Source organism: Ostrinia furnacalis, unplaced genomic scaffold, assembly GCF_004193835.3.
Source record: "Ostrinia furnacalis isolate ACB-3 unplaced genomic scaffold, ASM419383v2 OfSCF2409, whole genome shotgun sequence".
Lineage (NCBI taxonomy): Eukaryota > Metazoa > Arthropoda > Insecta > Lepidoptera > Crambidae > Ostrinia > Ostrinia furnacalis.
In genome coordinates, this window is record NW_021132648.1 from 137,289 (window position 1) to 151,270 (window position 13,982).

At 35.9% G+C, this 13,982-nt stretch overlaps 1 protein-coding gene across 1 annotated transcript in view; it reads right to left on the reverse strand.

The window, feature by feature from the left end:
• Window positions 1-438: 438 nt before the first annotated feature.
• The window catches only part of LOC114355427 (IDLSRF-like peptide), a 129,331-nt gene continuing 115,787 nt past the window's right edge, over window positions 439-13,982 (reverse strand). Inside the window, exons 3-5 of the mRNA XM_028308263.1 lie at window positions 5,633-5,761; window positions 2,545-2,697; window positions 439-1,967 (exon numbers count right to left, since the gene is read on the reverse strand). Coding sequence (XP_028164064.1) covers window positions 1,774-1,967; window positions 2,545-2,697; window positions 5,633-5,761 — 476 coding nt within the window. The 3' untranslated portion in view covers window positions 439-1,773. The remainder of the gene's footprint in view (window positions 1,968-2,544; window positions 2,698-5,632; window positions 5,762-13,982) is intronic.

Genomic DNA, 13,982 nt, shown 5'->3' on the forward strand with positions numbered 1-13,982 from the left:
TGACTTTACATCTAGGTTTCATTTTAGGGCAGTAAAATACAATGGATTTACTTCTAGAAATGAAACTCAAATTAGAGATGATTCATTTATTGATTTGTCATTTAAGATAAGCCATTAATTTATACTCAAGTAGTTAAAAACACATAATATCAACTAACAGCTCAAGATCGCAGACATTGAAGTACTTATTCTAGAACTGACGCAAGTCAAAATTATAATCGAGTTGTATACCAATTCTATTAATAACTTACCAGCTATCTACATGTTAAAATAGTGAATTTGTGAACTTCTATTAGATAACGGAGAATAGAAACTTCTACAGGTTTGGCGTTGGCAAAAGGTAGACCAATCGGGCCATACAACTTCTGGCAAATACAGGCTGCGTACTTTTAACAATCTCTTATCAATCTTTCAATTTTGTTATTATTTTTTCAAAGCTTTTAAAGCCTGTGAGAAGCCGTCATGTCCCTCCTTACTCCATACAATGTTCTTATCTTACGATGTTCAATAAATTCAACAATTATAACGTGATTTTAGACGTATTTTAAACACGTTAATAGTAATTCGTTGTCTTCTTAGCCCGCATTTGACAAAAGTTTTATTACAAGACAACATCGATAAAGATATGTTTAATCCATAAACAATAACTGATGACAAAATTTAGTAATAGACAAAAAGTAGAAATGCAATAGGTTTTTTACAACTACCTACGTCGATTACATTACTTTGCAACTACATTTAAATCTAATATAAGTAAATAACACACATTTCTCTATTCTAATATATTAATCACAAATTTTTGATATGTTTGCGGATTTTAAGTGCAGCACCGTTAAAACATGCTTTAGGTTTTATTTCAATGACGAAAACCTACGAAACGGGCCTATAAAATGTATCATAAAACACTACAATACCGATCATATTAAAATAATTGTATTTATTCACTACTGATTACGAACTATGATATGTATTTTATCCTACGATCTAAATTTAAAATGATATGTATCCATGGTCCTATTCTGGATTTTTCCAAAAGCCAGATATAAAGCGCATGCATTCTTTCAACGATTTTTATAATTTATAACCTAAGGACATTTTTAATCGAATGAAATCAACCGACTTGTAGCTTTATATCTCGCTTAGAATGGACTCGGTTTCAATGGAGTCGCCTCTGACTTCAGTTTGAAAGGTTTAAAGTAAGTGGTGGGGGGCGACACTCAAATGTAATCTCACTCACTCAGGTCACTCAAGTTTCAGGCAGGGTCATCAATCGAGTGCTCACGGTATTTCATTCACATAGTCCACTCCCAGCGGAGACAATCTAAATACAGTCTTTTGCGCTCTGATCAAATCAACACTCGAATGATGGTGACGCGAGTATACCCTGATGAATCTTGAGCTTGAAACATCCAATTAACAACTCTAATAAAGCAACTTTTAATACAAAAATATACCTATATCCTAGGGTTTAATTCGAAATTAATACACTTGTCACTATCTAATGGTTACTAAATCAGTATCTTCTGTGAGAATCATCAAGAGAACCAGACGGTCTACGTGGCCGGTTGTAGAGAGCTGGCTAGTGCTGGAGGATTCTCACAGACTCTTCGGGGTCATCAAGCATTCAACAATCTCTCAAGGGGGTAAGGTGGAAAGGAAAGTTTACTTTCTCCGATATTTGATGGAGTCGTAAGGAAGATAGCTGTAGAAGGAGGAGCTGATGGGGCCAAACTGGACGACAGAGTAATAATCAGAGGCAGACTCCGGTGCTATTCAGTCAAGGAAACCGGTGTTCACCAGCTTCTCCAGAAAGAATTTCACGTCACCGAGCTCGGAATCCTTGATGCCGAGGGATTTGAGCATGCCGAGGTCTCCATTCTCAACCGCCATGAAGACGGAGCGTAGGTGTTCCAGGTCTGACCTCATGAGATGCAGGGCTGCGCCGAAGTCCTCGATGGTTTGAGATTCTGGAACAGAATTAAGTTTTCTTTAGTAACATTCTCTAAAACCTCTGGAGGATATTGTTGGCTTAATCTCAAGTTTCCAAATCCGACGCTGATTTAATGGAAAGGATTCGCCCCTTGATATTTCCTATTCCCTAACTTGTCAATTAGAATAGCTAATCTGACGGATAATACCGCTTTGGAATTTCCCGTTAAATCGGAAATTCGACGCTTAGACGTTAAGCTTATTTGGAAACATTCCGCTGGTAATAATTAAGTATGATAGGTTTACTTAATAAACCGGATTATTCTGTGTAGTAAGCAATTTATAGAAGTTGTAAGTATTTAAGGTAATGGGATGGACCCCCATACCAATTCAAAATATGTTTTCTTTACCCTAAAATATGCGCCAAGATTGAAGTACTGTGGCTAAAAATTAAATGACATCTGTGTATTGAAGGTATCATCGTCATCATTATTTTAAGCCATTGGACGTCCACTCACTGCTGAACATAGGCCAGTTGTCAGAAGCCTGCATCCAGCAGAGTCTTTCTGAATTGAATAAGTATTATGGGGTTTCAAAATAGGTATCTTCTCTTACCTGACAGAGCAATGGCGACTTTCTCCACGCCTCCTAGCGGTTCTAAAGCATCCCTCGCCTTGCTCCCGAACAGTTTCTCCAGATAGTTGGGGCCGTGCGAAGCCAGCAGCGACTGGAGGAAGGAAGCCGTTTCTTCGACTGGCGGCCGTTTTGCTGAGGACATGAGAAGTTTTTGGTTAGTTTTGAAATGAAGGAAGAAGGTTAAGGTTTATGAATTTAGATTTTTAGCTTGAGCGTGCTCATTTGATATGAACTTTTTAGAATGCTCTTACTTGATTAGTAACTTATGTAAGTACTNTATAGCCTGACCAGGAACATAAAAACCCTAGTATAGAGGCGCGTCAATTGCATTTGATAGTGCAACACTGAGTACAGTCGTACCTGTGTTAAATTAATAGGCTATTAACTTTATGTATCAGGATTCAGGATTACGGGCTAATTTTATATTTTCATAACTTAACGAAAAAATATTATTATAGGTAGGTAACCTGGTTTAAATAAATTAAATGAAATCATCAATCGAGTTAGTAGGATTTATTTTATTATTCATCAATAATCAAATTCAGAACTTGAATATTCAACTGCAATGTCTGCTCATGAACGCTTCAAACTCGGTAAGTACTTCTTTCCCAATTCCATAAAATTCAACACTTATAAAGTGACAAAAAACTTTAAAATAGGTATTTGAAACGAACCAGAACTAATTTTCATAGTGGACTGTACTATACGATATACATGTCAGTCAATTTGACAACCTTTGTCGGAAACATTATTCAATGAAAATATTGTCCGAACCCTTAGTATTTCTCTTCGACAAATATTTTAACACATTGTGAACCACTTTTCTTTCATGACTATAAAAAGATTTTAGCAATTTAATTCACAAAATCAATTGCGCACATTTAAAATAAAGTTTGTTTACACTTTGACAGCAATAGACTGACATGCAAGGTGACATGTAAATGAAGTTTTCAGTTACTGTTGCCATTAAAAGAAATTAGTACCATTAGTTTTCCGCAACATGGCGAGGGTTTTTATGTTCCTGGTCAGGCTATAAGTACTTAATCAAGCAAGTTCAAATCCATAACGTCCAAACTAAATATGTACCAGCATGTACTTAGCTAAATATCCTGGGCCCTAATCAACAAAAAAGTTGATAAAATCATCAATTTAAAATGCGTCCAACTCTATTACTTATTTCTTGAATAACGTGCGTTACCTACGTACCTACTTAGGTGTCAATTTAATTATAATCAAGGTACTGGCTACTTAATTACAACCTACCTAATTCAAATTCTATCCTACATAATGACACACACTAATTTTAGTATCTACGCAAGTACCTAATTAAGGCAGACAATTTACGTTATTACAGAGTACCTACCTATTCTTCACTATTTTGGCGTGGTCGGGGAACGTACCTATTACGTCAACACTTATTCCGGGAACAAGGTTTGCTAGAATACACCTCATTATTCTATGTAGGCAGTTTGTTTAGTGCCCACACAAAGGCAAACACGGAGATAGGTTGGTACGCTAGGGAGGTGTATATTTTAGTTGGAAAATTGAAAGGCTTGAAATTATTTCCACGTGAGGGTACTTATACCTGCCTAATGGGCAGGAATATCTGTTTCTTCCTAATCACAGTAGTATTAAATATTACTCCTTGCTGCTGTCTTTCCCGAAGACTATAATCCGGGCCTTTTCAAGGCGAGAGTGAGTAGGCACTTACAGGGCAGATAGGTATGTAGGTACCATCCTAGACTGCATCCCACTTAACACCAGGTGCGATTGTGGTTAAATACCTGCCTTGTTATGCATAAAAAAATGCGTCACGATTCATAGGTACTTGAAGGGTAGCATGATCGTATGCTTAAGGGTAATCTTCATGATCGTATGCTTAGGTGTGTTATGTCTTTTAAATAAGAAAGTTATTTCTTTTTTAAAATTCCTCTGCTTATCTCTAACTAGATGTTTTTAAGTTAACTACACAAGGTGCCACAGTGTACCTTGATGTGCTATCAACTTACAATGTACGTGTTAACAAAATTAACGGCCAGTTAACAACACGTTCGGATTACGACTTAACAGTGTTTTAACGATGGTTTCTTTACTTCACAGCGTAACAGCGAGGCGGAATGGCGCAATAAAAGTAAACAAGTGCTGTAACTACATGTTTGCGGTATATTTTTGTAAAGCAACTCCGGTAACACATTGGAGTACTATTTACACCCGAGGGTGTGTTAAAATGTGTTGCTTTTAACATTTTAAGCTCACTCGAATTTACTGTTTTAAATACCACTGTAGAAGTCGTCATTACTAGTCTTACTAGGTTAGTAGGTATTTCTGTCTGTGGTAGGTTTATGAATAAGTATCATTTTGTATTCTGAATTAAGTTTTATACTCGTAGATCGCCTTCAGTCATTGGAATTTGTTTCATAAACTAATTTGATTACTTTCATGGTGAAAACTGGTATCTTTTACTTTACTTTCCGTTTATAATGATCAAAACAACGATACAATTGTGAAACATGAAACCCTTATTACACGAACTGTCGCGTAGCTATTTCGTAGTCACGCAACAAGACTACGGTTTAATGCGTAGACGTTCCATAGCTACGACGCTACGAGCTTTGCTACGAAGTCTGTACTACGCAGTTTGCTACAAATACGATCGTAGTTAAGTACATAATATGTATTTGAATATTTTAAATTAAAAACTGATCAAAGTTATGACTGCTTTTATGCTATAACTCCAGTAATGACAGTGAAATGTTGATAAAAATAAATAAAATAACTAAAATATCATCCAATATACTACCTACAGCATAAAATGCTACAGTGTTTAGTCGGATATGCCTTGCGTCAATAGAAAATGGCGGGGATGTTTTAATCCGATAGATTAAGGTGTTAGTCAAGTTTAGCTTCATTAATAATAACACAACTAATCTTATAAGCTTAATTTGACTCATTTTGAGCTGAAATTATATTAAAAATTTTCCTTTCAAAGTGGTATATTATCGTTTGTTAATCTAGTTTAAGTTGAAGGCTGAGTCAAAGGACTTTAAGATGTAAATTAATAACCAACCTGCAGTGCAAAGCTTGGAGTCTTCGTCGTACCCATCGATGCAGTCTGGGGCTCCGTCGCAGAGGTACTGGATGGAGATGCAGTTCCCGTCCACCGGGCATTTGAACGGCTCGTACGGGTGGCAGTACTCTGGAATAGAAGGATAATTATATTAAGTAACTATACTAATTGAAGCCATGATAGCCGAACGGTGAAGGGGTCGGACTGGCCGACTCGTGATCGGGGAACGCGCTACTATTGTGGTGAGCTCACTCGTGACATACGTGTATTTAGCTTAATACGAGGGGCTAACGGGACTATTAGTAATTCATGCAATTTTTATATAAAAAATCTGACTGTTAAGATTCAAAAATTAAAACATTAAAATCAATCTGTGATTTGCCTCTAATGGTGGATCTGTAGAATGACAAATATTCGAGACTAGCTTTCCGCCCGCGGCTTCGCCCGCGTGGAATTTTGTCTGTCACAGAAAAACTTTATCGCGCGCGTCCCTGTTTCAAAAACCGGGATAAAAACTATCCTATGTTCTTTCCCGGGACTCAAACTATCTCTATGCCAAATTTCATCAAAATCGGTTGCGAGGTTTAAGCGGGAAAGCGTAACAGACAGACAGACAGACAGACAGACAGACAGACAGAGTTACTTTCGCATTTATAATATTAGTTGGGATATATAATATATAAGTTGGGATTGGGATGAGAGGTCAGGAGATCGCGCGCGCAGTTTTGCATTGTTTGTATTTTGTTGTAAAAGGTAATAATATTAGTACCTACCTACTCTGGGGCATGCCGATAAGTAGATACTTTAAGTAAGTTTTGTAATTGATTACTCAATAAGGTAATGTATGTCTAGGAATCTGTAGCTAGGTGTTAGATTTTGTCAAGCTTTCATTTATTGAACTTCTGGAAATACTTAAGTAGTTTTACAATGCGGTATGTAATAAAGTTAAACGATTAGCAGCTTCCACTGAACAATCCTGTGAGTATTATTTATACGTTATGTACACATTATAATGTAGAGTTAAATTACATTTCCAAGAAACTGTGTTTGAACTTATGCGTGGCTTTAATGCTTTCGTAATATAGGTATCAAATGTAATTACGCGGTTTCAAGAAACGTGGGTGACTTGGCTGAAAGGGGTGATTCAGTGACATATTTTAGGGTAATTTTAACATGTTTAATTGCGTGTTTACTTCGTTCTTAATTATGTAGGTTTCATTTATGTTCTCTTGGGGAGGCGAACTCTTTTTCCGCTGGATCAAAATGGAGTCTTTAGAGTAGTAACCTACTTGTTATTATAGAGAGAGTATTCTTATGTTAAGTTGGTAAAGGAGGATTCAGACTATCGTAAAACACCTTTTACGAATAAATATGACATGATGTTAACTTTGATATGTTGTTGTCCGTACAACACTATTCTACAACACCCATAAGAATACATACCTAAAGGTATCGAAATCGAAAAAAATAAACTTCTCCCTATTATTTGAAGTTTCAAGCAACTTTAACCTTTAAAATAAACTCAGACTAGGTTTATTTTACCCTCTAGTGGTTATTCCCCCGCACGATGCGCTTAATATCAGTTTAATAAAACATTATTCCTTTGTCGGATAATTACAATAGCATCCCCACGGGGAGTATATTGGAGATTTTAATGGTATTACGCTCGGGCGTCGAGCACATAGCTCTTGAGGAGACGGTAGAGATTCAAAATTATGGCCATGACCATAAATGCGACTCAAAATAACTCTACTTATGGCTACAAAATTAAATATCGCGTCCTGATCTAATGAATGCTTATTGGCACAGAATCAAGAGATTTTTAAGGCGATAAGTGAGTACTTACCTCGTGTTTTCATAGGTAGCTACTGCGATTGCCTAATTATAATTAAGGCTGAGTTGCACCACCTAACTTTAACGGAAACTACAACGATAACCGGTGCTTTTTGTAAGCTTGACAGATTTTTGACGTTTGTCAAAGTTCAAGTAAGATGGTGCAAGTCAGCCTAAGTGAATTATTAATCTTATTGATTAGCTGACTCGGCGTGCATGCTATTTGCATTACAGGCGTCCCCAGAATACACAACCTACTAAAGTTACGGTCATATATGTAGACGACATTGACAAGTAAACGTGTAATTTAAAAATCTTCTCGTGGATTTGTCTTCTCCAATGACAAACTCGATGGGCGGAATATTACTGAATTTTAATTACGATAACGCTACGGGGCTGCACTTGATAAACGAGGTCATCTATTGAGTCCTTTTAAAGCAAAATGCTTTGCGATAATATTTTAAATAAATTGGAAAGTCAACATATTTTAAAATAATATTTAAAAGCAGGATGGTTTTTACTTCGGCTTTATGTGAATATCTAATTTTAAAACCATTTTAATACACTTTTAAAATTAAATTACTTATGTTGAATATTTTGAAGTGAGTGAGGCAGCCTTTAAATTTCATTTAAGTAAGAGGTCGTTCAGTTCTATTAAAATATCAAACATTCTTTTCGCGCGGAGTTTTGATAATATCGTTTTTAAGGTAGAGTTTTGTTAAGTTCAAATTATATAAAATAAGTGAGTTTTATTCACAGTTGTTTCATTAGGTCTTATCCTTAAACAACTTAAGAAAATAATTTATTACAATCTATTACTAACAAAATTATCTACAAATATTATCTTACATTTTCCTGTAATTAGAATATCATTCATTATACAATGTACCTAATAATTTTCTATCTATACACAAGTAAATAAGTACCTACCTCAACGTCTTTTTCTTGAACAATAATGTCTTAATCGACCTCTCTCCGAACTTTATCAACCTTTTGTAAGGGAAAATATTACATTAATGTCTGGACCAAGTAATATAATTACTTACATTAATACTTCCCTCCCCATTACGGCCTGATTGGTCATTTTCCGCTAATCGTACGCAGGGCTGGACTGAGTACTCTAAAGGACCAGTTATATCAGTTCTTGATAAAGTTTCAGATAGTTTAGACTCTTTAGACTAAGGGTGGATTCAACCAAACAAGAGTTAATATTAATCTCAGAATAAATCGACAGTTTTGACATATTTCCCATACTGAAACTGTCAATGTGCCAGTTATACCAGGAGTTATTCTCGGATAAAAGTTTGGTCAAATCGGGCTTAATAACGATAACCTACTTACTTAAAGTTTTCGGCCACATAATCTCTACTTGATACCTGTGAAATCAAAAGCTGTTGTTCATCTACCAGACAAGTTTTTCAAAGAGGCTTTATCAGCAAGAGTGTTGAAACAATCTCTAATATTAATAAAGACATTGGACATTATACACTTTATCTACTCCCAAAGTCAATAACATAAATACTTTATTATACCTACGTATCTAAATTATGCGTAAACATTGCGAGTATTGTGACCAAAATCTCAACGCTTATGTCAAATCATCGACGATTGAGGTCTTATTTCAGAGGACTATCCATAGTATAAGCCCGGATTGCCCTAAATCCACCCCTGCCCTAAGAAAGAAGCCGTTTCTTTTACCTGAAGCGGCGCTATCATCCCCCGAGAGTCGTTCTCGTTAGATACGAGTTAAGACCTTACTTTGATCACGGAGATTAATCTTGTACTAATTGGAAAGATTTTTTCATAAGCCTCTGAGTCCATGAAGCTTCTTATCCGGCTGATCTGATTAAAATATCGGAGGAGATTCGGCTTCTTTAAAGATTGTAAAGCAATTTTGTCCGCGTATATTTTAATAGAAGAGACTGATAGATAGTATTAAATAATTCTAATGACCTATGTGCTATTCCGATATAATACGTGTATGTTTAGTAGTTTTTACGTGACGTATTCCTTATTACTTTATTTTAAAGAAAAGAAAGACTTGCTTTTTTATTTCCATTGAATTATAGTCCAGNTTTTCTATCTATACACAAGTAAATAAGTACCTACCTCAACGTCTTTTTCTTGAACAATAATGTCTTAATCGACCTCTCTCCGAGCTTTATCAACCTTTTGTAAGGGAAAATATTACATTAATGTCTGCACCAAGTAATATAATTACTTACATTAATACTTCCCTCCCCATTACGGCCTGATTGGTCATTTTCCGCTAATCGTACGCAGGGCCGGACTGAGAACTCTAAAGGACCAGTTTTATCAGTTCTTGATAAAGTTTCAGATAGTCTATTTAGACTAAGGGTGGATTCGACCAAACAAGAGTAAATATTAATCTCAGAATAAATCGACAGTTTTGACATATTTCCCATACTGAAACTGTCAATGTGCCAGTTATACCAGGAGTTATTCTCGGATAAAAGTTTGGTCAAATCGGGCTTAATAACGATAAAGTTATACCTACTTAAAGTTTTCGACCAGATAATCTCTACTCCAGACCTGTGAAATCAAAATCTGTTGTTTATCTACCAGACCAGTTTTTTATAGATACATTACAGCAAGAGTGTTGAAACAATCTCTAATATAAAAACATTTTACATTACCTTTACATTTATCTACTCTCAAAGTCAATAACATACTCGTATAAATACTTTACGTATCTAAATAATGCGTAAATATTGTGAGTATTGTGACCAAAATCTCAACGCTTATCTCAAATCATCGATGATTGAGGTCTTCTTTCAGAGGACTTTCCACAGTACCTATAAGCCCGGATTGCCCTAAATCCACCCCTGCCCTAAGAATGAAGCCGTTTCTTTTACCTGAAGCGGAGCTATCATCCCCCGAGAGTCGTTCTCGTTAGATACGAGTTAAGACCTTACTTTGATCACGGAGATTAATCTTGTAATAATTGGAAAGATTTTTTCATAAGCCTCTGAGTCCATGAGGCTTCTTATCCGGCTGATCTGATTAAAGTATCGGAGGAGATTGGGAGACTTAGGTTCGGACTACTTTAAAGATTGTAAAGAAATTTTGTCCGCGTAGATTTTAATAGAGACTGATAGATAGTAATAAATAATTCTAACGACCTATGTGTTATTCCGATATAATACGAGTATCTTTAGTAGTTTTTACGTGACGTATTCCTTATTAGGGGAGACCGGGTACAATAGTACCACGGGTCAATAGTACCATCGGCGATATTTCTTCATACAAGCGACGTTAGATTGTGTGCATAGCGTCAGAATATGCGTTTTTTGTGTTTCCATCCGCTCACCAGTCGGCGGCGCTTGTGCTGAGAAACGAAGGTGTACAGGAAGGATTTTTGTTTTTTGCCCAGCCGCAGTAAGTTTTTATGTCAAATATATGAGCCCATAAGTTGCCTAATATGCTATTTGTTACCAAAGTATTGTTGTCAATAGTTTATCTAGGCTCTAAACTTTGTATCGACAGCGAATTATTGGCATTCACTGTGAAAATGACTGAATTTTAGGTGAGTTCTCTTGACTACCAACTTGGAACAATTGTACCAGTCTCCATGGGGTCAATTGTAGCGGTACAATCAACCCCGTGGTACAATTAACCCCCGGAACCTTATTTTATACTTACTACATAATATTTTAAATTGGTTTTAAAGTACCTATACTTATAATAAGATAAGTTATTATAAAACATTCACGTGGTTATTTTACATTTTTACAATTATATTTTTACAATTACAGGCATACCTACCTACTGAAAATATAGTCTAGGCTCATTCATAGTTGCATGCATTAAGCATTAATTAGATACATACTTAATGTGTTTTATTAAATAAGTAGATAAAAAGGTGATATAAGTACCTAAATGCCTACTTAAAATGTTTTAATATAGGTTTCTAAAACCCTTCTGAATATGTACATTTTAGCTTAATTCAGTAAGTAACTAAGTATTTGAACATTTTGTTTTAGATGCCTCGGCGTAGAGTCAAAAGTACGGATCGCGGATCAACGGATCTATTCCTTTATGAACAGGCTTATGAAAAAATCTTAAAAGGTCGAAGCAGTAGTAGGTATAAATAATCAGGGTCAATTGTACCAGGGGTCAATTGTACCCTCATACAAAAATAGATTTTTCAGTTTTGATATTTCTATCATTGTTATTATGCTTATTGTTGTTTCAGATGCAATATCCGAGCCAAATAGATGGCATATAATGTAGAAACAGTTAGTTTTTTCGTTTTTATGGAAGAAAAGTTATTGTGTAGTTTTTAAACTTAAGTGTTGATTTTTCATACTTGTTCCTAAATATTTTCGATCTCAATTAATAAAGACTGATGATTGTAGGAGATTAAGAGAACAGAATACCAATAAAGGTGATGATTAGATAAACATAACTACTTTTACTGCCTCATATATTATTGGTACAATTGACCCGTTGTAGGGGTCAATTGTAACATGAGACATCGTACAGTTCAAATTCGTTTTTCATTAAGTATTCGAAATAATAGTTCAACTCTGCATGCTTAAATTTGTAGCTTAAGAGTCTAGTTTTTACAGCATCCTAACAGAATAAGTTACATTTCATTAGATTTCTCAATATTGAACAATTTCCAAAAAATGGTACTATTGTCCCCGGTCTACCCTACATAAACATTTGAAAGAGAAGAAAGATGTGCTTTTTTGTTTGCATTGAATTAGGTAAGTAGGTTCCGAAACTACGGCATCGATTTGAAAAATTCTTTCACCATCATGATCCTGCATTATCCCTAATAAAAATAGGCTCTCTCTCTTCAAAAATCTTTGAATTTTGACTTTAAATTACTACGCCACTTTTCTCAATTGACGCCTCATGTTACGCATTAATTGACTGGGCGGTACGAAGTCCGCCAGCAGCTAGTTACCAAAGTTAATAAATGAGTGAGATAGTAGAACTTATGTTTCTGCTCAATTTGAAAACAATCAACTAGTTTTACCTCCAAAAACAAGTACCAATGAATCATCTGGCCCTCCTACACTGTGACAATAAAGAATTGCCGTGGATATTAAGTAGTGCGTGTTGTTACAATTGACATGAAATAAGGTAGAGCTTTTATTTCTGCCTTTCGGTTTAGTTAATGCGGTTCACAGAATACATCTACTTACCAAGTTTCAACAGTATAGCTCTTATAGTTTGGGAAAAAAATGGCTGTGACATACGGATGGAACGACGGACGGACGGACGGACGGACGGACGGACAGACAGACAGACAGACAGACAGACATGACGAATCTATAAGGGTTCCGTTTTTTGCCATTTGGCTACGGAACCCTAAAAACGCGCACTGTTACGAGCTCCCTAGTAGTTGATAAGGTACAAAAAATACAATGTCACAACGGTACAAAAAATACCTGTTACAACTCACGTCGGTCTCCTTTACACTGTGACAATAAAGAATTGCCGTGGATATTACGCAGTGCGTACGTAATGGAGTGTTTCTCGGGAGACGTCCCGTAATGAGACTGAGGCGACAGTCCTTATTAAGATATAGTACGGTCTGTTTCGGGAATTTCGCTTCGTGGGCGAAAATTGGGTTTTAGTGTGATATTTCATTGAGGGAAAGTTAGGTTTTATAATGGCTTTGAGGTGCCTAATGTTGCGATGATGACTGAAAATAATGGTCGTTTAGTCTGGTGAGTGGTGATCCATGTAATTGTACAATAGTAAGAGCTGAGGTTGTGGGTACAAATTCCACTGGGGACAAAGTTAGTGCGACAAGTACCTACGAGTACAAGCACTTAGGGACCCCGCGCACTAGGTAACCAAGAGTGTTCATATACCAGATTGGCTGCCTAGTGCGCGGGAGGCCCCACATTCATGTATGTTGTAGATTAATAATAATGTAGGTCAGTACCTGTTAAAGTTGATTAACCCAATTTTTAATCACCATGATGATACTTAAATTCAATAATGTCTTTTGGATTCAAACACAGTTTAATTTTTCCAGGAGCAGACACACATTTTCTCGGAAGGCAAAAGTATTTTCTTTAATTTCTATCAGGTAGGTAGTTTGACCACACACGTGCCCACAAATATTTGTCAATTTCTTTATTCGATGTAGCCTCGTTTCAGATCATACATTATTATGACTTGATGATTACACTAAAGTGGCAGAACTATAACAGTGACTTGATACTTTAATACGTAACATTTTGTATCTACAGAATTCCGGACTTATTACTGAGTCACCTAAGCTTCGCCGCACTCTCCTAATGAAGTAATGAAGTAATCATCTCATGAACCCAATAACAAAGTACCTAATCATCATCTATTCTATACTATTCTATACTAATATTATAAAGCTGAAGTTGCGGAACATGACGCTCAACCACCATAAGGAGTTAGAGTATTTANAAAGGTATTTTCTTATAATTTCTATCAGGTAGGTAGTTTGACCACACACGTGCCCACAAATATTTGTAAATTTCTTTTTTCGATGTAGCCT